The sequence below is a fragment of the Camelina sativa genome, chromosome 15, assembly GCF_030686135.1.
Source record: "Camelina sativa cultivar CO46 ecotype springtype chromosome 15, ASM3068613v1".
NCBI classification, from domain to species: Eukaryota; Viridiplantae; Streptophyta; class Magnoliopsida; order Brassicales; family Brassicaceae; genus Camelina; species Camelina sativa.
In genome coordinates, this window is record NC_141894.1 from 26,418,106 (window position 1) to 26,441,114 (window position 23,009).

At 36.2% G+C, this 23,009-nt stretch overlaps 7 protein-coding genes across 9 annotated transcripts; 1 reads left to right on the forward strand and 6 right to left on the reverse strand.

Moving 5' to 3' along the window:
- Positions 1-1,652: 1,652 nt before the first annotated feature.
- Positions 1,653-3,466, reverse strand: LOC147927141 (uncharacterized). Its single transcript, XM_087487322.1, has 3 exons — positions 3,061-3,466; positions 2,586-2,662; positions 1,653-2,393 (listed from the first exon to the last, which is right to left on the reverse strand). The coding sequence occupies exons 1-3, from the start codon at positions 3,464-3,466 to the stop codon at positions 1,653-1,655; spliced, it is 1,224 nt and encodes a 407-aa protein (XP_087343448.1).
- Positions 3,467-6,067: 2,601 nt separating this feature from the next.
- LOC147927142 (uncharacterized) lies at positions 6,068-8,815 on the reverse strand. The gene is made up of 5 exons (XM_087487323.1): positions 8,644-8,815; positions 8,031-8,569; positions 7,638-7,937; positions 7,220-7,469; positions 6,068-7,107 (listed from the first exon to the last, which is right to left on the reverse strand). The coding sequence occupies exons 1-5, from the start codon at positions 8,813-8,815 to the stop codon at positions 6,068-6,070; spliced, it is 2,301 nt and encodes a 766-aa protein (XP_087343449.1).
- Positions 8,816-8,875: 60 nt separating this feature from the next.
- On the reverse strand, positions 8,876-10,099 carry LOC147927143 (uncharacterized). The gene has a single exon (XM_087487324.1). It carries the CDS (start codon positions 10,097-10,099, stop codon positions 8,876-8,878), a length of 1,224 nt encoding a protein of 407 aa, XP_087343450.1.
- A 62-nt stretch (positions 10,100-10,161) lies between these two features.
- LOC147927144 (uncharacterized) lies at positions 10,162-11,571 on the reverse strand. Its single transcript, XM_087487325.1, has 2 exons — positions 11,002-11,571; positions 10,162-10,947 (listed from the first exon to the last, which is right to left on the reverse strand). Exons 1-2 carry the CDS (start codon positions 11,569-11,571, stop codon positions 10,162-10,164), a joined length of 1,356 nt encoding a protein of 451 aa, XP_087343451.1.
- Positions 11,572-11,924: 353 nt separating this feature from the next.
- Positions 11,925-12,851, reverse strand: LOC147927145 (uncharacterized). Its single transcript, XM_087487326.1, has one exon. It carries the CDS (start codon positions 12,849-12,851, stop codon positions 11,925-11,927), a length of 927 nt encoding a protein of 308 aa, XP_087343452.1.
- Positions 12,852-14,631: 1,780 nt separating this feature from the next.
- On the forward strand, positions 14,632-15,038 carry LOC109129315 (uncharacterized). Its single transcript, XM_019237214.2, has one exon. It carries the CDS (start codon positions 14,632-14,634, stop codon positions 14,869-14,871), a length of 240 nt encoding a protein of 79 aa, XP_019092759.1. The 3' UTR covers positions 14,872-15,038.
- A 1,041-nt stretch (positions 15,039-16,079) lies between these two features.
- On the reverse strand, positions 16,080-21,300 carry LOC104748735 (beta-glucosidase 42). Of its 3 annotated transcripts, none has more exons than XM_019236808.2 (15): positions 21,086-21,300; positions 20,742-20,797; positions 19,770-19,967; positions 19,388-19,454; positions 19,242-19,300; positions 19,070-19,145; positions 18,786-18,860; positions 18,621-18,708; positions 18,175-18,400; positions 17,941-18,056; positions 17,223-17,440; positions 17,098-17,132; positions 16,876-16,978; positions 16,600-16,708; positions 16,080-16,442 (listed from the first exon to the last, which is right to left on the reverse strand). In XM_019236808.2, the coding sequence occupies exons 3-15, from the start codon at positions 19,872-19,874 to the stop codon at positions 16,247-16,249; spliced, it is 1,473 nt and encodes a 490-aa protein (XP_019092353.2). In that variant the 5' UTR covers positions 19,875-19,967; positions 20,742-20,797; positions 21,086-21,300; the 3' UTR covers positions 16,080-16,246. The 3 variants fall into 3 exon arrangements, with proteins under 3 accessions (XP_019092353.2, XP_087344097.1, XP_087344098.1); XM_087487971.1 differs by having other exon boundaries at positions 21,091-21,143; XM_087487972.1 differs by having other exon boundaries at positions 20,989-21,099.
- Between the last annotated feature and the right edge of the window lie 1,709 nt (positions 21,301-23,009).

Below are 23,009 nucleotides of genomic sequence, written 5' to 3' on the forward strand. Positions count from 1 at the left end.
AAATCATAAAGTTGAAATGATCCATATCTAATTATCTATTATGTCTCTGTTTATCTCACATATTCATGTATCATTTTTAATAATTTATAAAGATCAATATAATATTTAAAGATCAATATAATTATCCATTTATCCATTTATAAAGACTATTTTGTTTTGTGATCCAAATGATAAATCTGCAAAGATCAATATAATATATATATATTTTTATGATTTGAGGTTTTTGAAAACAAAAAGAACATAATTAAACAATTGGTTTTTTGTGTCTTTAATCAAAATAAAAATGATCCAAAAAATAAAACATATTCAACTGGAACTTAAATATACAAATAAAATATAATTTTAAAAATATCATTTCACTAAATTCTCTAAAGATGAAACCATTATAATGAAATCTAGCACTATAAATTAAACTGATGAGTGAAAACCAAAAGAATATAAGTTATCCTTGGGGTTTCAAAAATTATTGAGATTGGAGAATTCATATAATTTTATAAAAAACCTAATTTAATTTCTCACTTCAAAAGTAATATTTTTTATTTTGAAATATTATGTATAAGTGTTGAGTTTATATCAACAAACAACCAAATCATGTGAATTTTGATTCAGCCACTTGGTATTCCTTTTATTTTAGGTTATAAAAAATTAAAATAAATTATGCATTAATCATATTCTACCACTCAATTTTATTCAAACACAATAAATTATTATTGTAACTCCATAATTCTAAATGTAACTTTCATCATTTCTTATCATATAAATAAGCATCCTCTAAATCTCTCATTCTCTCATATTGACATTCTTTTGTTGTCACAAAAAAAAAAAGACATTATTTTACTATCTCATTTCACATTATCTCATTCTCTTCTACAATATCTCAAATCATTTTTCGTTTTTTTTGTTAATCTTGATTTTTTATTTTTGTTGTATGGGTTGTAAAAAACAAATGAATTATCATTGTAAATTTTTAATGCTAAATTTTAATTTTAGAGACTACATGATATATATTTTACATTGTTCTTATTTTAAAAGATTTATCTCTATTATCTAATTTGGATTATTATCTTATAAGTAATCATTCTCTCCTCCTCTCCCACCAATATCAAATGTTGTTATATCTCATATGTGTTGTAAAAGTTTGATTCTATATTTTAATTTAGAAAGTAATATATATATGAAAGGTTTACATAAGCAGCTAATTAGAAAATCTATAATACAATAAATGTATTGGAAATAATATCAGTCAATAATAAGATTGGATCCTCAAAAGCAAGAAACAACATCCTCATAATTCATAAAAAATAAACGCCACAATTGTACACATCTAAATGAAATGATATAAACATATAGTGTATAAATACAAGTGACGGCAAAGCCCGTATATGCCTAATTAAAATGAAATAATACAAAAGAGAAAATGAAAAAATCCAAAAAAAAACAAAAAAGTTCCAACTACACCACAACCCACGCGTTGCGTGGGGAAGCATCTAGTAAAATTAAAAGATAACTTCAAGGTTGGTAGCCCAAATCGGAGGGAAAGAGTTTACAAGAGTGGATTCAAAAATTAAAGTTCTTGAAGACTGAGCCAGACAATCAGCCCTTGCGTTTAAATCTCGTGGAATCCTGGCTAGGGTGAATGAAGGGAAAGAAGATCAGAGCAAAGATAAATCCTCCAAAAGATTCGAAAAGGCGGGCCAATCCTCCGGCGTATGCACCATCGTAACTAGTTCTGCACAGTCCATCTCAAAAGCCTGACAATCAACTCCAGCCGCCAGTAAAGACTCCATAGCCCAGATCAATGCTTGTAATTCCGCATGTAAGGGAGTAAGACCTCTCCTGTGACTCCGTGCTCCCAAAAGAAGCGTAGAATCTTCTCCACTACAACACCACCAACCCAGTCCCTGGAAAGGATCCGTGTCTTTCCAAGAACCATCGACCTGACAACGAGGATAGGAACCTCTGTCCTCTAATAAAGGTGGAGGATACAGATACCTTGTGGAATAAGATTTAGCCTCCTCCCATAGTAATTTATCATTAAGCGCTTGATTCAAAATATCAATTGGCTCTAATTCAGTGCCCTGGAAAACCTTTTTATTCATATCTTTCCAAATTGACCAAACAATCCAGGGTAGACGACGAGTTATATCGGAAACCCCGGATTGTGAAGACGCCCGCCAGAATATGAAATCCAAATTCGCATAAATCAAGGCATAAGGAAAGCCTCCCGATTCTAACAACACAGGTGATAACTCCCAAATACATCGCGATCGAGGGCATTTAAAAAACGCATGGTTTATAGTCTCCACTGCAGAAGCACATCGCTTACACAAAGCATCACAACGGATACCCCGATACGCAAGCCGTTCTAACACAGGAAGAGTACCTGAGGCAATCTGCCAGAAAAAATGTTGAATCTTCGGGGGTACATCTAATTTCCACGACTGAGCCCGTAGGGACGTACATGTCGGCCTGTACTCGACATCCGTAATTAAATCTCAGGCAAGCCGATATCCTGATTTGACCGAATATTTCCCTGACTTAGTAAAATGCCATAATAATCTATCCGGTTGATAAGTTTTACTAACCGGTATACTCCGAATAAGTGAAATATCCACCGGATCAAAGAACTCCTCAAGAATAGGCAGATGCCAATCCTTTGTAACTGGGTTAATTAAATGGTTAACCATCAAGCTCGGAAGCCATAATCTCCCCCTACCATTCGCAGGTCGCAGGCGAGTATCCGGTAACCATGGGTCACGCCAAACCAAAATAGAATAACAGGAGCATACCGTCCATCTCGCTCCCTTTTCCACCAAGCCCTTGGTTGAATAAATACTCCTCCATGCAAAAGATGGGTTATTTGGTTGTTTTGCCATCAGAGGATGTTTATTTCTAAAATATCTCCCTTTCATCACCCGAGCCATTAAGGACGTCGGATAGTGAATTAGCCGCAAAAATTGATTGGCCAGCAGAGCTTCATTAAATTGTTCCAAAGCATGGAAACCTAAGCCCCCTCACATTTATCTTTACATAAACTATCCCAGGCAACCCAGTGCATACCTCGTGCCTTATCATTGGACTTCCACCAGAAAGTGGAAATAGCACTCGTTAGTTTTGTCGTCAAATCCTGTGGCAGTTTATAACATGACATAACATGGGTAGGAAGTGCCAGAGCCACCGATTTGATCATAATTTCCTTTCCACCTTTCGATAAACACTTTGCCGACCAACCGTTTACTCGATCATCCAACCGATCTTTAACATAGCTAAAAACCTTAGTTTTCGAGCCTTTCAGATTTTCAGGAATACCCAAATAAGAACCCATACCCCCCTCCTTAGAAATACCAATAACTGATTTCAACTGCGATCTTAACTCCGTAGGGACATTTTTGCCAAACATGATCGAGGATTTAGCCAGATTAACCTCTTGTCCTGATGCTCGACCATAGTTGCCAATTATATCCATTACCGTCCTACATTCATTTGCCTGTGCCTTACAGAAAAACAGGCTATCATCAGCAAACAGCAAATGCGAAATGGTGGGACTACTACGGGCGATGGTAATACCCGTTATTTTCTCTTCCCTTTCTGCCTTCTTAGTTATTAAATTATATTTTATCTCGGAACATATATATATATATATATATATATTTTTAGTTTTTCATTTTGGGAACATAGTTGAAAATTCAAACCGTAACGATTAAAACATAACAATAAACTTACTAGGATTTCATCCGCGGTACACTGCGGGACTAAATTATAAATTATTGTATTTTAAATAATAATTTTTAATTTACTTAGTTTTTAAATTTTCAATTAATTAACTTTTTGTCTAATTAATTTAGAATTTTGTTTAGAATTTTTTTTCTTCTTCTTACGTTTTATAAAGTTTATAACCTAATTACATTAAATTTGTTATTAGATAGAATATAAAATTCTAGATTTGTTTTGTTTTCTAGAATTAAACAGAAGTATATGCCTATATAGTATGTTAATGTATATTTTTATGTGTATTTAATTTTTTTTTTTGGAATATTAAAAATGTGTTATAGTATGTGTAATATTTTGTAGTTCATATATTAAATAATTTATAAGTTAATTTCAAAACTATGATTACAAATCTATAGTATATATGAGATAAACTAATAGTTTTAGTGTTGGTTCTATATTCCAAACCCGCCATGCTAGGCGGGAAACCTGTGAAAGAAACCTGTGAAAACTCATCATATGAAACCCGTGAAAGTAAAAATTATTTTTAAATACGTAATACAAAATAAAAATAAATCTGTGAGCAAGCAATATCTTTTATAATTTATTATTATTCTTTGAATGAGATATCAAATTGAATGGTAAATATGTTTGTTACCTTTTAAAATCATACCGTTAGTTTTTTTGAATGATATATTTTATATTTGATTTTGAACATATATTTTAGGGGGAAATCAATACGTTGAGATCAAAAATCTCGGCCACGGATCCTCGTTCAAGATCGAAAATCAATTCGTTTCTTGGTTAGGTCGATTTTTTAGAACATTTGTGTATGGAGAAAATATTGTTTTGTAAAATTGGAAACTTAATATTAATTAAATCAATTATAAACTTAATACTTAATGTTAAAAGGAGTGGTTCCAATTGTTTTGGAAATTTATTTAGGATGGGAAATTTTGTTTTCAAAAATAGATTAATATTAATTAATAAAATGAAAAACAAATTAATAATTAATGTCAATGGCAGTCTTGTAAATAGGTGGTAACTTCAGGATTTATTTGCTAAATGTACTTGGAAAATGTATATATAGATTAAACAAGTTTGTCTTCTTTAATGTGAGGAGATTTGCCAAACCGTATTACCGATGAAAAAATAAGTTTATATTTAATTATAAAATATGTTTCACTTTAATGTTAGTTACATTTTTTTAGTTGACGGTTAAATTATATTTGTGAAAAAAAAATTATTTATGAAACAAAGATTATTAGACTAAAATAAAATTTGGTATTGAATTACAAAGTTAAAAAAAAATTTTAAGGGAATAGAAAAAAGATAACTTGTTCTAGAGGAAATTGCAAATGTTTGTGAATTAGCTTGGCAAAATGTTCGTTTTGATTCCGGTTGTGGTATTAATCTACAAAACAAAAAAACAAAAAATGGTTTTTTCAACTAAATGTAATATTTAATGTAATTTTTGGATAAACTTTAGCATTCATTCAAAACGGAAATTACTTTAAAAGAAAATAATAAAATACTGTAAACTAAGTTTCATATTTTAAAATCTCCATATACCATAGCTTTCTTTACTCAAATTTTAAAGGTTTTTAAGAGAATATTTGTTCTACTCACAATCTCCAAATGTTTACTTGAGGTTTTTTTTATCTCATAAATTAAATTATTTGGCCGAAAAAGGTAAAATATTGAAATTATTATTTTTAAATAATTTTAATGATTAAAAAGATAAAAATAATTTGTATGACAAAACCTTTAACATTATGTTTTTATTTAAATTATTATTAGCTCTTTTGGTGCACATATTAGTTAATTAAATTCCTTTTTTACTCAAAGAAAAAATAGAGTTTGTACAACTAGTACAACATGAATTTGTAAAATTTTGAGATCATTTTACAATCTTCTAAATCACAAGTTAAAAAGTGAATCAGCCGAACCCTCTTAAGGCAAACCAGCGTTAGAGAGCCTCCACATACATTTGCTTCCCTTTTGCAATGATTACCAAGAGTTGATTCTGAACTTGTTTGTCTATCCACATAATCAGGCGGTTCGTTGGGTTCTGATTGTCTTCAGGCCTTCGACCATTCAAGTGTTCAACGGTTCGTTGGGTTTGGATTGTCTCCAGAAAATTATCAATATCGACAACCTTTTATAAAAACATTCTTTATTTCTAATTTTCTCACTAATCTTTTTTTTTTTTTTAACTCAAATTTGATTAAGAAAAGAGCATGGTTCAAGTACAAAAACGTCAATGAAGACAAACGGATAAAATAAGATAGCTCAATACTATAACAGAGCAGAACATAGCAAAACAGATCAATCCTTTACCGAACTGTGCCCCTCAATATCACCGGTCCGCCGCAATCCGATGTTGTAACCATCCCGGCCTACCTAACGCCAGGTAAGATGAAAGCCGACCGTCTCTCGTAAGACTCGATGCAATCGCCCTAGCCAACGAGTTGGCTTTCTGTGAAGAGAGTATAATTACAACCTCCCCCATCACCTGTATTGCATTAGTGATCTTATCCAGCTCAGAACGATATTTTGGCCAATTCTCCGGTGACTCTAAAGCCGCCACCACCGCCTGGCAGTCCGTCCAGACTTCACAGGTTGTAAAATGAAGATCAGTGAGGCTTTGGAGACACCACAAGAGACAACTAAGCTCAGCAGAAATTCTATAACTCCGCGGTAGAAATGCAACTCGCGCATGATATAAGACCTCTCCAGTATGATCTCTTAATATCCAAGCACCACCACAAAACAATGATTCCTTCCCCCAATCTGCATGAATATTACATTTGAGCTTACCAGGAGGGGGTCGGACCCAGCGGTGAATATGTTGAACATGTCTGCTAACTTCTCTAGAGGCATCCTGAGAGACTAACGCTTGTTGTTTCAGCCATTCCTCTGCTTCTTCAAGCGCCATTGCCACTATGACATTAAACTCTTGGTTTTGTTGTGTAAAAATGATAGCATTCCGTGCCTTCCATATACCCCATAGAAACCATAGAACAGCCTGGCGAATCTCCTCGGTGATCTCAGACTGCTGCATAAAATGAAGTACTGAGGAGACATTGTCTACAACCGAGGTAGAAAAACCCTGAAGGGAGATAGGAAGACCCATCGTAGACCAAACCCCATTCGCTAAAGAGCAACCAAACAACACATGGTTAATTGTTTCCTCTTCAGTATGACAAACCGGACAACGAGGGTTAAATGTAAGGCCATGGCTTCTCATACACTCTGCAACCGCTAGTGCTTGTGATAATGCTCTCCATAGAAACAAACGAATTTTAGGCTCAGTTGCAGTATTCCAAATTCGTTGTTTAACCTTATTCACCCTAATCATGTTAGTAGACAATGGCTTCAAGATATCATTTTCCCGAGCTAACAACCAATTCCCACTTTTAACTGTATATTGCCTATTCTGATTGTAAGCCCAAATATATCGATCAGAAAGATGAGGTGCTGGTGGATGACCTTATTCGAGGAATCTCACATGGTGGAAACATATCCTGGATACGTTGTTCAATCCATAAGCCCTTAGTACTGATTAGCGATGATACCTTGAGATTTAAGTCAATCATTAGCTCCTTATTGAAGGGTCTTCTATGCATCTCATCAAAAACCCATTTGTCTAGCCACACATTAGTCTCCTGGCCATTACCAATAGACTTCATGACCCCTCGTTCTAACAGCTCCTGGCCAAACAAAATACTCCGCCAAGCATACGACGGTCGGTATCCAATCTTTGCATCAAAAAAAGAGGCATCTGTGAAGTACTTAGCTTTATATACCCTGGCCACTAAAGAGTGAGGAAGATGAAGGATTCTCTATCCTTGTTTTGCTAACAAAGCCTGGTTAAAACAGCTGATATCGTGGAGTCCTAAGCCTCCACGTTCTTTCAATTGACATACTTTATCCCATGAGACCCAGTGCATCTTATGCTTGTCTTCACTCGCGTTCCACCAAAACTGACACATCGCACTTGTAAGTTGTCGACATTGGTGTTTAGTTAAGCGGAAGCAAGACATTGCATATACCGGAAGCGCTAAAGCCACTGATTTTAACAAAACTTCCTTGCCACCCAAGGAAAGGGTTTTCTCGTACCAACCACTGAGTCTCGATTTCAAACTATCACTGATGAACTGCAGGAGATCCCTCTTCGATCCACTGAAGCATTTCGGTAAGCCTAAGTATTTCGCTGTCCCTCCTTCCTACTAAATTCCAGTAAACAGATGGAGCAGATGGCGCATATAAGGGTCCAGTTTCTTACTGAAGGTGATTGTGGATTTCTGGAAATTGATTACTTGTCCTGATGCATCACCATACAACTTAAGGCAATTCAAGAACTCAGAGCACTCATGAAGGTTAGCTTGGCATAAGAACAAGCTATTATCTGCAAAAAGGAGGTGTTGGATCGACGGACAGGAAGAGGAGAGTTTCATTCCTATAACACGACCTTCCATCTTAGCTCTGTTCATGATATGTACCAATGCCTCCGCGCAAAGGATAAAAAGGAATGGTGAAAGCGGATCACCCTGCCTAATACCTCTCTCTGGCTTAATATAACCATACGATGAACCATTTAGCAACACAGAATATGTGACTGAAGTTACACAGCTCATTATCCACTTCACCCATTTAATATGGAACCCTAACCGGATCAAGAGTTCTTCAAGAAACTTCCATTCCACCCGATCATAGGCTTTCGACATATCAGTCTTGATCGCCATGAAATCTTCATCGCATTGGGGGTTGGTTCTCAAGGCGTGAATCATCTCGTGGGCAATAAGGATGTTATCCGATATCAGACGTTCCGAGATAAAAGCACCTTGCGTATCAGAGACTATCGTAGGAAGGAAGCGTTTAAGCCGATTGCATATCACTTAGAGACGATCTTGTAAAGCACCGAGCACAAACTGATTGGTCTCAGGTCAGTCATCTTCGAAGGGTTAGGCTTTTTTGGGAGCAAACAAATCTGCGTGTAGTTCCATTCTGAAGGAAGATCACCAGATTCAAAAAATTGTTGTACCTCCTCAATCACTTGAGAACCAACAATGTCCCAGTATTCCTGAAAGAAATGGCTAGTCATACCATCTGCACCATGTGTTTTATCACCTCTGATACTAAAAACTGCCTTCTTAATCTCTTCTCATGTAGGTAGCTTAATCAAGTCAATGTTCATCTGAGGCGTAACACGAGCGACCATACCATCAAGAGCCTCAGCGATAGCTTCAGGGTTCGAGGTAGAGAACATTTTCCGAAAGTAAGAAACCGCAACCTCACCTTTAGAACCTTCTGTGAATTGCTCAACATCATCCTGGTCTAATAATGATAGGATTCTGTTTTGCACACGCCTTCTTTGAACACAGCCATGAAAGTATCGAGTATTTCGATCTCCTTCTTGCATCCACTTCTCTCGGCTTTGTTGTTTCCAGAACAACTCTTCTGCTCTATATGCTTCTGCTAGTTCCCACCGTAGATTCTTCATGAGATGAAGATTCGGCTGTAACATAGCACTTTCGTTATCTAGCTGAAGCCGGAAGGATTCAATATGCTTCTTAGAATTTTGTTGTGTAGAGTTCTTCCAGGTAGAGATAGCCCGCCTACAGTCTGCAATTCTATTTAGAACTGATTGTGATCTGCTCGCATCACCTTTAGACCAACCATCTCGCACTACCTGTGCAAACTCTGGTTTAGATGTCCATCTTTTTTGGAACATGAAGCATCCTCTCTGCGAATCATTGCCATTAACAAGCCGTAGGAAAACTGGTCTGTGATCGGAACCAATTCGCTCCATGAACTTTGCTTGAACCAGCGAAAAGAGGTGAAACCATGCTGCATTGCCTAATGCTCTGTCTAAACAGCACTGAATCCACATCTTATTGCGTTCCCCTGCCCATGAATACTTGTTACCAATACTTGGAACCTCCCGTAGTCGACAATCAGATATCATATTTTGGAAAGGATAGAAAGACGACTCCGACCGTGTTGGTCCTCTAAGCTTCTCACTACTATCCACCATCTCATTGAGATCACCTAAGACCAACCATGGGTCATCTCTTGTTGCACCAATGGAGATAAGGTGATCCCACACTACTTGTCTTTGATGATAAACTGGATCTCCATACACACAAGAGACAAAAAAACTAGTTGATCCAAATTGTATCTCCACATCAATAATTCTTGTATCTAAACTGAGGACTCGAACTGAGTAAGCCGATTTCCAGAACAGAGCAAGCCCACCACTTAGTCCCACCGGGTTGACTATGTGAGCATTCTCATAACCTAAAGACTTATGTAGGTTTACCACGTGCGGACTGGAGTTTTTGGTCTCGAGGAGAAACAGAAAATCTGGGAAATGTGTATGTCGCATCTCCCGCAAGGTGGGAATTGTCAAGGTGCCCCCCAATCCTTGAAAATTCCAGCTCATGAAGCTTATAACTGAGTCGGCGGTTCCTCATGTGGAACCAACGTTTCATCACCTTGTTTGGCAAGTTTTGATGATATTACAGCCTCATTTGCAGCTTTTCTCTTTGAAGATAACAGTTCATCAGAATCTGAAACAGACACAGGTTTGTTTTGAAGTGCTTGTGCCTTACGTTTCCATTGATTTGGTCTTTGTCGTTTCTTCACTTGCTTAGGTTTAGGTCCGGTAGTACCAGCAGAGAAGTTATCTCTCACTTCTGTAGATCCTAACCTAAGCAGTGGTGTTGTGGCATACGACACAGACGGGGAATGATTTGGGAGAGAAAGGCGATCCAAAGCACTTTCTGTCCTCACCACTGGCACAGAGTGAGCTTCTCCCAAACTAACAGTAGATAAACCTTCAAAATTAAAAACCAGTCCTTTCCCTTTATCCACATTTGTAGTGAAAAGAGGCGGGGCCTCAAGACGCAAAAGTCTCTGTTGACCATCAGTATCACCCGCCAGGTTCCAAACAGATTGTCGCACTCTCTCTATATGGATTTTCTTTAACTGCGGATCAGCCACCGAGAGATATTGACGCATCTCATCTAAAACAAGTTTAGCGATTTTTGGTTTACCTGAGGTTGGATCAATACCAACATCCGCATCTGTCAATACACCAAACAGAGGATCATCCTTGCTAATCTTCGGGACTAGCCGGCTTGGTACTAAAGAAGCTCCTTGTACCCCTCCCGTAGCTAATACTTGTCGATTGACCGGATTAAAAGGACATCTTTCTTTATCATGAGTAAGCCTCTAACATTGATAGCATCTACGCCGAATCCTTTCGTACTCAATGCCAACAGATACCTTTTCCCCTGATGGTAACTGTAATTCCCGAGAATTCTTCAGAGGCCTACTCACATCAAACAAAATCCTAACACTGACATATCCTTTACTTAGAGGTTTTGACAGATCAAAGGCCACATGTGTGACTCGACCAATATGCCCCGCAATCTCCTTAATAGTATCCGCCGTGTTGTAGTTTACCGGGATGTTTCTTAATCGGATCCAGATTGGCAATACCTTTAAGTAGTCTTCTGGTGGCTTTTCCACCCATCTCTCCAGGGTGACACTCCAATCATTGAAGGTCCAGGCACCCGTGTCCAACACCATGGATAAATCTGTTTCAGAATCAAATATGAATTGAAACATATCATTTGGTAAAGCAATCCCTCTTGCACGGCTGTACACCCGCCACGTTCGCGGCATCTTGTGGATTAGACTTGACATCTTCTGGTTTTCAGGACATAACAGCTTCCCGATAATGCTTCGCTCATTCCAAACATACGAGCTGAACTGAGGTAGGTTTTGTATGATGATCGGCTGATCATCATCAAGAGACATCTCTTGTAAAGCCCTATCTAAAGCATACTCCATCGGTTGCAGTTCTTTTCCACCCGTAAGCAATGGTAGAAAGCGAGTGGAATTCTGAGATTTACTTTAGGCGGCTTGCTGAAGTTGAAGACCTAGGTTAAACTTGTCACAAGATCTTCAAAGATTTAGTGAATATTACTCTCTCAAACAGAAAATATTTGATCAAATCCGGCGAAAACAGAAATTTTCCCGGTATACTACAGCTTTTCCAATAGAGGTCGAGCCCTCTAGAGGGAAAAGAGAGTCCTAAGCGATTTCTTCTTTAGAACATTTTGGTCGACTTCAATTTTCTCACTAATCAAATACCTTTTTTTTTTCTTTTTTTTTTTTTTGTCAAACCACTTGCATTCATTTACTCAAATGAGGTAAGGTTCATACAAGCATAACTTAGAAGACACAATGAAAAGGCATTCCCCAATGCCAAAATACAAATGAAATACAACAAAGATAGGATTAATCGGCAATAAGTTCTTGAGAGCTTTGAGCCAAGATCTTGGAAGGAGCTTGGTACATGTGAGATCAAGATTGTCGACAGACTCTTCCATGAACAAATCAGTGGATGAGAGATTGCCATTGTCATGAGACATGTTGGCGTTAGTAAAAGGGTCAAGACTGAACTTTCCCCCCGGTTTGAGAAGGTCTACACAAAGTAGAAGCTTGACTAGGTTTCGAGCAAAGGTTGGGATGCTCTGGTGCTTGAGACTGTTTGGTAAAATTGTCGGGTGGTGTGAAGTGACCTTCAACAAACCAAAGCCATAACCATAACTCGGACAACTTGGACTCAGGATCCAATAACCATAGAAATTCAAGAAAAAGAGTTCAAAGATCGGGGCCAAAAGGGTTACTATTACCAGGATTCTTAGTGATATCAAGTGACACCAAAGCAACAATGATGAATTACTACTCAGATGACAATCATAGAGTACGTAATCTTGACCACACCATTGGCTAGAGATTGATGTCAACAAGAGATTTAAATAACCGTACCTGGAACTGGATAGCTTTAGAGTTGGAGCCACCAAAGAATAGGCTCTTTCCCGGATAAAGATAGATTGAACATGGTAAGGCTCAGAGAACACGGGATATGGACTCAGGAGATTGATGAGGTGGCGGTAACCACTGCTCCATAGAAGCGGGGTCATAATGCTGTCCTTTCTCACCCCATAGATTTGGTCTGATACCAGAAGCAAGTTTCCCAAAAGCCTAGAGCTTCGGTATAGAGTGATTGTCGGGGAAAAGCTTTGAACCAGGGGTTGGAATTGATCTTTATGGGCCCAACGCATAACTGTTGAGATACAATGTAGGCAACTTCTGCCCTTACAAGCAAAACGAGGAAGTGATGAGACGGGCCTTAGAAAGGATTCATAAAAGTTTAACCTGGAATTTTTAGTTGTGGGCTTGGTTTGTTGAAGTGTTAACATGCCGGCAAAAGAAACAAAGCCCACCAACAGAAAAACGCTTTTCTCACTAGTTGGAATGGGTGTGCAGCGGCGGTTGTCCGAAGATGGTTGATAGATTTGCAAGAGAGGGGACATCTCTGGTGGACAAGGCTTCAACAAGAGCAAGTCGGAGGATGGGTCAGTGGCTAGGGCAGGGGACCACAAAAACAGTCCGTATTTGGGAGGAATAAAGCTTTGCCTGAAAAAGGAGACGCCATGTGCCGTCGTCGTCTCCACCGGGTGAGCAGAAGCAGATGTTCCAGAGAGGAGTTCGTCTGCTAAACTCGGTGCCTCAGAATAAGCTTTTCCAGGGGGAAGCAGATCTGGAGTTATGCATGGCTGTTTGTGGATCTTTTTTGTCAGCTGAAGCAATCAGAGAAAGGAGGAGGGGGTTCACCGGAAGTCTCCTGCGCTTTTGATCTTTGCCAATTGATATCTCGCCGAGATCTAAACGGAATGAGGGGATTTGTAACCAAAAAAGAAAATTAAACGGGAAAAAATCTAAATAAGCAAAAGAGGCTATAACAGATAGGAGGGTGGAGGTGAAGAGGTCCCAACACCGGTGAGCAAGAGCTACACCGGCGTCGGAAGAGATACTCAGAATTGGTTCCTCGATATTAGTGTCTAGAGAATAGAGAGCGTTTTGTTGTTCTTTACTCTTCCAATTATTACGAGGAGATGATTTAGCTCATTAATCAAATACCTAAAGTTGATAATTTCGGACTTTTTCAGTAAGTAGGAAATAACATCTCAGTATCTGTTTATGTTTTCATAATAAGTGTGAACACCATCAGTTATCATTTAGCTCGAACACTGACTGCATATTACATTTTCAATTTCAACAAGTTGTCGATAGTTATACTATTCAACATTTGTTCAATAAAACAAAAACTAGGGAACAATGGATTCACGAAGAAACAGATAATAAGAGTTGAAAATTCAAATCAATCCAGCTCAGATTACAATCATTTCAAAGAAAGAAAGATAAGAAAGATTCATTTAGGATTGGATAGGGCCGAAGACCATATCCATTGCAACGAATAAGATTAACGACACGTCACTAGAAATATCACAAAGAAATGATTTTCAGTTTTACCCTTTTGAGTTTTGTCAAAAATAGGAATAAAATCCAACCTGCCTGAATCGAACCAGAATAAAATCCAACCTGCCTGAATCGAACCAGAGAGCTAAAGAACATCTGTTGCTAACAACTACAGTCTTCGCTCTACCAACTGAACTAAGGTCGGTTGTTGAAATTTCACAACAACAATGTTTTCTTTACTTTAAATCATATTCAAAACGTGGAAATTTCACGAAGACGAAAGAGATATTTTTGATGATTTTGGTCCTCCAAGTCCAAGCCATTAGAAAACTATGTACATATCCCAAAAGGACAACTCTTCCTTTAGTGGACGGTCCCCAAGTGTGAACCCACCAGATGTCCATACTATCGTGTCAATAACACAATTATTTGAAGAAAAACAATCAAACTTAACCATGGTTTTGTAAGTCAAAAATACCAAAAAACCCCTCTCATTTCATTGTCTACATAAAGCATCACATGCGTCTCTCTCTCTCGTTCATAATTAGAGATTAAGATCAGCAAGAAGAAAAAAGAAGAAGAATGGCAAAAGCTATGGAGGTTTGGGTGGGAGAGATGAAAAAGATGAGTGAGAAGATAAACCCTAGAATCCCATTGATGGAAAGGAACAAGACATCCTCTCTTGTATCAAAACAACAACAAGGATCAGAAGAAGAAAGAGGACTTAACAAACAAAAGACATTAAGAGAGAAAGATCATGAAGCTGCAACTATGTCTGAGCTCACTGTTTGTCTTCTCATGGACCGTTTTGTTCCTTGGTGATCTTTCCAATACCCCAACTAGTTCTAGATCTTTCCTTTTGGTTATGTGTATATATATATCTAGAACTTCATGTATACGAGTAGATGCTGTTTGTTAAGAACATTTTGAAAACAAATCCATGTAAATCTATGAAAGTAATGTGTCTAAGAACAATATTGTTATTTTTATTTCTGCAATTTCCATTTACTCTGTAATTAGGAACATTAAAAGGACACATCGTTGTGTAAAAGAAAGAAAAAAATGATTAGAGTTATCGTTGTGAGGATCATATGCTCACAAACTATCAAAGATTACCATGACATATATCCTTCTCATGACATTGCTTAACAGTAAGAAGCAACTGCATAAAGAACAAACAAAACTCAGACACTTTGATTTTGATTCTGTAGCAGTTCTCACAAACCAATCGAAAGGAACCAAGCTGGGAATGGTGAAAACCCATGTACTTGTCTATCTTAAGAGCCCATCATCCTTCACTCTTAAAATTATCAGCAGCATTATCATATCATATAAGCCTAATACATGTCTTCAACAACCTTGACCTGATCTAGCAAAAGCTTGTACAACCATGGGATTACAAAGCAAAGAGTAATCAACATTACAAAACTAACAGTCCAGTTTCTTTTGATAATCAGAAATCCAGTAAAATCAAGTGGACTCTCAAAACATAAATTCAGAAATTTAACTACTAAAGATCATCCACACCAACAATTTCTATACCGAATAAAATCAAAACTAGCAGTCAAATGGAAGATCTATAAAAAGAAGATAAGTGTACTTACCCGGAGAAGCTGACACCCGACGGTAATGGCGGAGAGCAACAACGACATTCCTCATCGGCTAACGACAGTTGATTGATAAGTCGATCAATCAACTAAGCAAAGAGTGAATATGTTCATTGATCAAGTAGTTTTACATAATATTTACATAGTTAACACTTGAATTTTTCTTTACTATTTATGTAGACAGCATAGTTTTGGAAAACTAATTAGTTAAAATCTTAGTAATTTTCATTCAATCACTACCAACGTCGTTATCAACCTACCGCTTACACATTGTTAGAACCAGTAAATCTACACATCTTTTAAGTCAGTCGAACTCGAGTGATTCTTATAATATTAACAATCTTATCATGTGAAACGCCCTGAGTAAGAAGAAAAAACAACGTACTTGAGTTTGCATATGTTGGGTGAAAAAAGATCGAAACATATCAGAAAATGTGTTTGAAACGAAAGAGTAGCCCAGGCCATAAGGTTTGTTATAGCTCTATACCATCATCACCAACTAATTTATCTATTTGGTACAAAAGTTATAACATCACAATGGAATTCATGTATATGAAGTAGTAGTAGCTTTGGTTTTCCTTTTTCTGTTTTCAATCCTTTTTACCTTTGTTCTCTTCATCACCTTTCAGAAATTTCATGAACCAATACGCAGATGATTTTGGGTGACGGGTTAAACCGTTCTTGTAGTCTACATATATCAAACCGAATCTCTTGGTGTACCCTTGCGCCCACTCGAAGTTGTCCAGCAACGACCATGCAAAGTATCCCTTTATGTCCACTCCATCTCTGTTTCAGTTTTCACCATTTACAAAACGCTTACACTGTTATTACCTCAATGTATAATGCGAATTACTTGATAGTTTTCTACAAATTGCCTATATCTCTGTTTCCTACGTATATTTTGCTAGTAAACATATGAAAGAAGGGAAAAATATTCACTCACTTGATAGCCTGAGAGACATTGGCAAGGTAACTCTTGAAATAGGCAACTCTAAGCTTATCGTCGAGCATATCATGAATAGAGGCAGATCCGTCATCTTCATCATCCATACCTGTTGTGTTGGACCAAGAGATTTAAACCTCAGGATAAATAAAATAGAAGTTCGATATGACCATAAATATTACTTGTTTAAATGCCAACGAAATTGTTCCGGTCCTCTTAACAAACTATGCACTGTACCATATTAAACTGAACAACAGAAATATAAAGATAGGATACCATTCTCAGTAATATATATTGGAGGTTGGTTGTATTTTTGGCTGATGTAATTCAAAGTCTTTCGGATTCCCCAAGGCACAACATAAAGCCAATCGGAAGCAGCCTGTAATTGGAACACAGTGTTAAGTTGATTACTAGCTCATGCATACCTGTCTTTATTACATGTGCGTAAGAGTTAATAGAGTCATTAGATTTAGCGGAGACTATAACAAGAGTGCTTACCCTTTCACCTATTGGCTCTCCATTTTCCCATTCAACTGCGCACAGAAAAGAAGAGAGAATGATTATTAAGAAGTAATTAAGAAGATGCTAGTAGTAAAAGTAATTTCGGTGTTTGTCTTTGTTACCAGCCCTCTCCATTTCTTGTGCGTTGTAAAAGTCACTTTCAGCTTCCATGTTTGAGACATGAGAAATCAACCTCGAGGTGTAGTGGTTTAGGCCAAGAAAGTCCCATGAGTTCTGACGCATTAACTCCTTTTCTTCTGGAGTAAATCTAGGAAGACTGTCTCCAAGTTTCTGGCGCATACTTGCAGGATAGTCTCCAGAAAACAAAGGATCCAAGAACCTGCAAAGGATTTTAATTTGTTATTTAAGGAATGATTTATACTTGGTGTGTAACTAATTTGACGCAGAGTTAGCAATCCCAAATTTTTGGGTCTGATATTATCACTTTTCTCAAACACACAAACATCATCTATGCAACCTTAACATATGAAAGACCTATCATACAGGGTTTCTCAACTAATTACCAAGAGAAAACTGTACACAAAAGATTCAACGACTATTTAAGAATTTACACTTTTACAGCACCCTTGGAAACAGCAGAATAAATGGATTACATAATCTCTACTACCTACCATTACGAAATATAAAATCAATGGAGCAACTCCCATAAATCATAACCTACTAAACTAGAGGACAGAAATCTATATACTACGAAATTTGACAGAGCTATAGGTGCAGCTGTGGGCATATTAAGCTGTAGAGATGCCTCAACACATCAGCAATACGATTCCATCCCAAATCTTAACGATTAAGAAAACATTCAATGCATATCCTACTTACCATCCAAGTTGAAAGTCAATTCGCCTACCCGCAGCAACCTTGTCCTCTGGTTTCTCTGAGTTTGGCTCAGCCCACTCACAATCAACTGACAAACCGATTTGTCCACCTTGGCTTTCCTAGATTAATATATATAAACCCAAAAGCACACTGATAAATAACGACCCTTGATGCATCTTCCCATAACCATGGTTCACGTAAATAAAACAAAATTACTTAATTACAACAAAAAGCTACCTTGTACTTGCTTCTATATATGGAAACAGCAGTTGCATGAGCCAAAATCTGATGATGCGAAACCAAATATGGTTCGATCAAGGGCTTCTCATTTCTTCCAGGTGCAAATATACCAATACAGTGTCCATTCACCGAGGTCTGAAGAGGTTCATTTAATGTGATCCAGTGCTTCACTCTATCACCAAAATTGGCAAAACAAGCATCTGCATACAGGCCAAAATAATCGCTGCACGTGAAGAAAAATTTAATGTCAAAACAATAAATTCTAAAGTGCTGCATTCCTAATTTTAGAGATTGTAGAGGAAGGCTTCATAGAATAAGACTGAAAGAATGAAAGATACTAGCCCTCTGAGGGATTATACACAATACTCCTAAAAGTAATTGTAATTATGCTTTCGAAGATGTTACACATATATTGAAATAGTCCATTACAGTTTACTGCTTACACAATTTTTCTATTTGTCCAACCTCCGATTGCTTCCTGGAGATGTGATGGGAGATCCCAATGGTATAGAGTTACAAACGGCTGAATACCTGCAACAGTAGAATCATCTCATGAGAGTATCATTAACAGGAAGATGAAAAAGCTCATTTCAGTTTAGAGTAAATACCCTTTTCAAGAAGTCCATTGATAAGATTGTTGTAGAAAGCAATGCCTTCTTCATTGACTTCAGTTCCCAAGCCATCTAGAACAGAAGACAATATGCCCTCCAGTCAAACGTTTAGATTATTCAGGAAGTCCAACAACGAGAATTTCCCTCATGATCATATACAAGAATGATAAAAATAATCTTCCCCATGCAAAGAAATATGTACTTGACATTGTCAACAACTACAACATGTGCTACACTGTGATTGGGGAACATAAAGAAATCACCATCAGAGTTGAACATACCAGGGAAAATGCGAGACCAGGATATGGAAAATCTGTAAGCACTGAATCCTAATTGTCCTATAAGTTCAATGTCTTCCTGCAAAATTATTAGAATAACAAACAATCTTATAAGCAAACCAGCAGACCAGAGGAAGATCCATATACCTATACTTTACTCTAAACATTTCTTAACCTTGTATCGATGGTAATGATCCACAGCAACATCACCATTACTTCCATCAAGAATCTTCCCTAAATAAAAGGAAACAAACAGTGTTAATCTACCTAGTTTTCATCATTTGACATGAGGATAGATAAGCTGAGAAGGAAACCACAAACCTTCGAGATGAGTGAACTTATCCCATATACTTGGCCCTTTCTTACCTTCATTCCAGCCTCCTTCAATCTACAAAACCACCATTGATAATGCTTAGCTCATTCAAAGCTATTCTAATTTGATTTGTAGCTTGTACAAAACAGCTTATGTGAAGCATCTTCAAAAATCTGATTCGTAACCACAAAGTTCAAACCACATTCAAAACAAAGACATCTAATCTTCTAAAATCGGTTTCGTACTTCAATTCCGGAATCAACATTTTCCAGAAGAGCAAAGTGAATCAAGGAATTGGTACACCAGAAGAGTAGAAGACGAAGCAGAAACTAGAAAGAAGAAGATAAGACTCCAGATCTTGGAGAGTGAAAGGGAGAGAAAGAGAGAGACCTGGTAAGCGGAAGTGGCAACACCGAAGGTGAAGGTGGAGGGGAAACTAGAGCGGTGAGTGACCGGAGGGACGGGGAGATGAGTCAAGTTAAGCTTCTGCGCCATTTTTATCGATTGAAAACAACAAGTGTGTGTGTGTGTCCGCGTTACTCACCCGACATTGTCCTACGGAGGAGAAGATTGTCCGATGGGGATGATCTAGTATACACACACAATAATAACTTAGAAAACTGAAACCACAATGACAAATGTCTTGACCTATGTTATTATTAACTGAACCAAAAATATCCTTGTTAGCCAGCCAGCAAAACAACCAAATGATAAACCAAAAATGATCCAAATCAGTAAGATCCAAAATCTGTAAGAAGTCAGACATAAAAGAAACACTTCCGGGTCTTGCTCTAACAAATCTAGAAACAAAGTTGGTATTATTCATACTCACCTACAGGGGAAAATTCTCTAGACTAAAACACCAACTTCAAACAATGTACAAAACACTAATAAAGGAAGACACATACAACTTACACTAACGAAAGAAGGCTGCTTCATAACGAATACAGTTAAAGAAATAAGCAACCAAATCGAAAAGTCTGAAAAATAAGTCCCAGCTTTTAATATTCTGAACAATTTACCAAGACCGGTTATTCTAATAACCAGCAATCATGTTCAACATTCAAAGGACCATGAAAAGTTCATACTCCATAGGGTGGCCAATGCAGTTCAAAGGACAGCTATTCAGATAACTAACCATCAGACATAACACAACAACTCATCAAAATATCAATCATAACACAATAAAGATTTTAAAACCCCTAAACCCTGAATCATTATCCCTATTTATGGCCATCATCATATCAATATAAACACCATTAAACATCATCATCATATCATTATTATAATCACTATATCAGGGGGGTTCCCAAACACCTTATCCCATACTTTCTAAATTTCTATAGAACTAAAAAAACTCACCTTTGAGTAGACGGAAGGATTCGAGATCCAAGTGATGATCCACTAATTTTCGGATCCTGAACCAAAAAAAAAAAAAGGAAGAGTCTTTATCAGATCCCGCAACAAAACAAAATCGAAAAAAAGACTGAAACTTTTCGTAACCCAAAGCATAAACAATAAACACAATAACCCAAAGATCATTTCTTTCGTATTCCAAAGATCCTAAGCTTCGATTTTGAGATTGAATAAACTGGGAAAAATGACTTACTGGGTTATCGGATAAGAAGAGTGGAACAAGAAATTTACAGAAAAAAAACAAAAAAAAAACTTGAGATTTAAAGAGATCATAGACTTAGTCAACTCACCAAACCAATGAGCCAGAGCTGGAGACAACGGTGAGAATCGGGGAAGAAGAAGCTATTAGGGTTTAGTATTCCCTTTTTGAATCATCTTTATAAATTGTTCACCTTACATTAATAGTTTGAGTTCATATGATGTAATTTTTTTATTTTACTAAAATTTACCAGGATTCAGACCTCGCGATAAAGGGTAAGTATTTTAGAAAAAATAAATCAAAATTAAAATTTAAAATTATACATTATAAAATCATTTGAATGTAATAAAAGAAATTGAATATATAAAAATTAAACATAAACTGTTACTAAAAACACAACCATTAAAATGAAAACTTATAACAAAAAATATTAGCAAAAATATATTATTTAAATTATTATAAATATAAAATTTTTTATGAAGAATTATGGTAAAAATGTACAATTAAAAAATCATTACGACAAAATGATCATAAATGAAAATATTGAATTAATAGTTGTAACGAATAAATATAACTTCTATTAAATAATAATAATTAAAAATATATTTAATAATGATTGAAATTGTATCAACGAAAAATTAAAATTAAAATACACAACTTTTAAAAACAAAATAAATTAAATTTTAAATATTAAAATAGTTTTTAACAAAAATTACAATAAATAGACGCAATTGTAAATTTTATATTAAATTTTATTAAATTCCTATATTGCTATAACGTTAAATATTAGATATTAGTATTCAAATTATTTAGATTCAACATAAAACAGAAAATTTGTTTCAACGAACAATGATTTGTTACTTATTGAGACAAATATATAAAAAGTTCAAAAGACATAACTATTTAAATAGACACACCTATTATAATTAAAACTTGTGATGAAAAAAGAATAAAATATAGTGAAAAGACATAACTCTACAATGAACATATACAACTGTTTGAATTTACAAAATAACAAATAAAAATAAACTTTTTTACAAAAAAATACTACGAAAAATCGCAACTGTAAATTATATATTAAGTTGTATTAAATTTCTCTATTGCTATAGGGTCTGATTGGTAACGTATCCAAAGCTGTACAGAAAAGCTGTAAGCTGGAGCTGTAACGTTGAATATTAGATATTAATATTCAATTATTTAGGTTCAACATAAAATGGAAAATTTGTTTCAACAAACTTGTTAGTTACTGATAAAGAGACAAATATAAAAAGAGTTAAAAAAACATGACTATTTAAATAGATACACCTATTAGTACAAAAAGTTGTGATGAAAAAAACATAAATAAAATATAGTGAAAAGACACAACTCTACGAAAACAAAAAAAAACATATACAACCGTTTGAATCAAAAAAAAAGAAAACAAAATTTTTACGAAAAGGTACTACGAAAAATTGTAATTTGAAAGGACCGACCCCTTTTTTAAAAAAAAAAAAATAAATAATAATTATAATATAATAAGTAAACTACAACTAGTGGTCTCATACCCACTAGCCACATAATCACAATCACACCCAACAGCGGAATGACAATACCAATAAATATCCAATAATAACCAATATTATAACATAAACCATATCCAATAACCAATCATCAGAAAACATGAAACCAACAACCTATCAATGTTTCTAATGACTCAACTCTAGCAACCTAGCAATGCCAGACAACATCCAATCGAGTCCCTAGAAGATCCTCCTCTTCATCGCCTTAATACCACGATCACACATTGCCTTTACCTGCACCACAAACACATATTGCAATGCATGAGTATTTTATAAACACTTAATAAGGCAATTCTCTCATCTACTGGGCTATACACACAAGCAATAGAGTCATCTATAACCATCAAACAACAGTCAACAAACAACAAATGACAAACCAGGACTCTGCATCGACCGACGCCAACATGCATCGACCGACACCACATGGGGATGCATCGACCGACACAGAAGCTGCAT